The sequence below is a fragment of the Plectropomus leopardus genome, unplaced genomic scaffold, assembly GCF_008729295.1.
Source record: "Plectropomus leopardus isolate mb unplaced genomic scaffold, YSFRI_Pleo_2.0 unplaced_scaffold21066, whole genome shotgun sequence".
Lineage (NCBI taxonomy): Eukaryota > Metazoa > Chordata > Actinopteri > Perciformes > Serranidae > Plectropomus > Plectropomus leopardus.
In genome coordinates this window covers 1-2,065 of record NW_024622790.1, presented here as the reverse complement: position 1 = coordinate 2,065, position 2,065 = coordinate 1, and the positions used below count along the sequence as shown (strand labels likewise).

The window sequence follows — 2,065 nt, the reverse complement described above, 5'->3', positions numbered from 1 at the left end:
AAAAATAAGCATCCTGAATGTGGAGCATAGAGAGCTGCAGCAGCACAAACCTGAACTCCTCTCTGAAGTTTGCGCGGAGATGCTGAGCCAGCTGGCTGCTGTGCTGCAGGCAGGCCAGCAGGAGGCGACAGCGCTGGAACAGCAGCACCGACTGAGGCGGACTCAGGTAGGACTCCTGCAGGTCCGACAGGACCAGAACCACCTGCTGGACCTGGTGACCCACGAAGGCCGGCTGCAGAGAGACCGGAGAGACGCTCTGAGGCACCGTGCATCACTTTAAAGTCCACAGTCACTCAGAGGCCGGAAACACCTGCCGAGCTCAGGAAATACAGTTTACCGTGTCGGGATGAAGCTGCAGGACTCGCACGATCCAACCGACAGTCAGGAAGTTGTCAGCGGAGGAAGACCTGCTGGCCTGAAACAGACACTTTAACCCTTTAGGGGCTGTTTGATGCATCTTAGTCTCTTTTCATTCTTCATGTTTTGATAATTGTGCGTGTGTTTTGTGCGTGTGTGTGTGTGGGGGGGGGCATCTAAAAACATAGTGGCATTATGACAAAAACCTGGCATTTAAAGGGTTGAAATTAAAGTTAAAAAAAGAATATTTTATATGTATGATTAGGACTGATAAAAAAAAAATCAACCTAAAATCATACGATGAAATTGTGACCAAAAACTCATAATATGACAGATGCCTTAAAATCTCAGATTTTTTTCTTTTACCCTGAAGACGTTTAAGAAAATCCACATCTGCTCCACTAAGCTGATGTGACACGTGCTGCTAACAGGTGACGTTTGGCTCTCATGATTGATCAGGTGAGTGAGTGACATCAGCAGCGTAAATGCTCAAATATTCAGAATAAAAAGGAAAGTTTGAACGCAGGTCTCAGCAGGTATTTCTGCCCGTTAACTTGTGACTCACCTCGAGTCCTAACAGCAGCATCTCAGAGAGCAGAGAGCAGGCGGCGTCCAGGTACTCCGACAGTAAGGCCTGCAGCTGACGCGGACACACGACGGCTTTAAACCCAGCTACACAAATAATAAACGATCACATTAATGTGAGCGGAGAGCGGCTCACCTCACAGTCGGCCGCAGGTCTCCGAGTCTGAAGCTCCGGATCACAAATCACAGCCAGCAGCATCCTGGAGGCCAGAGCGCCTCTGCGCAGAGACACGATAAATCATTTTCACACCAGAAATCACATCAAAGTCTGAAAGGAGGAAGTACTCAGACACACAGAGGACGGCCGGGACGTTTACTTTTTGGCAGACAGCAGGCTGAGTCGGGCCGGTTCCACCTCCGTCTCTCTGAACATGACGGCCAGCGTCTCCACCGCCAGCGTGCTCAGCCTGGACACGAGCAGACATCGAGTCAGAAATACTACAGATAATACTGACAAATACTACATATAATACTAACATGACAACCAGCGTACTCAGCCTGGACACGAGCAGACAGCTGGAGTTAGAAATACTACAGATAATACTGACAAATACATGCTACATGTAATGCTAACACATACGACATAGGATATACTATACACAATACTAACACATACTACATACAACATACTACATGTAATACTAACACAAACTACATAGGATAAACTACCTATAATACTAACAAATACCACATAAAATACTAACATCTAGTACATATAAACCAAGACATACTACATATAATACTAAAACATTCTACATTTTGTACAAGATACAACATGTAATACTAAAACATACTACATATAATACTAACACACACTCCATATCATAGTAAAACTTACAAACCTAAAACACTGAAACGTACTACATATAACAATTTCTCATATTTAATTGTTAATAGTTTTTGACTTTTTGTTTGTTTTTTTAAAATATGAGTTTTCTTTAAAAACAGTTTTGATTTTTTCTTTTCTTTTTTTTACTTTTCATACTTAAAGTATATTTTCTTGATTATACTTAACTTCAGCTTAAGTATCATTTTAAATGCAGGACTTTTACTACTTTTAACAGAGTATTTTCACGGTGTGGTGTTAGTACTTTTACTGAAGAAAAGGTACTGAATACTTCTT

At 42.4% G+C, this 2,065-nt stretch overlaps 1 protein-coding gene across 1 annotated transcript; it reads right to left on the bottom strand.

Moving 5' to 3' along the window:
* Positions 1-50: 50 nt before the first annotated feature.
* Positions 51-1,349, bottom strand: LOC121965652 (uncharacterized protein C12orf56-like; the record flags this gene model as incomplete). The annotated part of the gene is made up of 5 exons (XM_042515785.1): positions 51-232; positions 338-415; positions 923-997; positions 1,079-1,160; positions 1,260-1,349. Coding segments are annotated over 5 exons (507 nt in total), but the record flags the coding sequence as incomplete, so codon positions are not given.
* Positions 1,350-2,065: the final 716 nt, after the last annotated feature.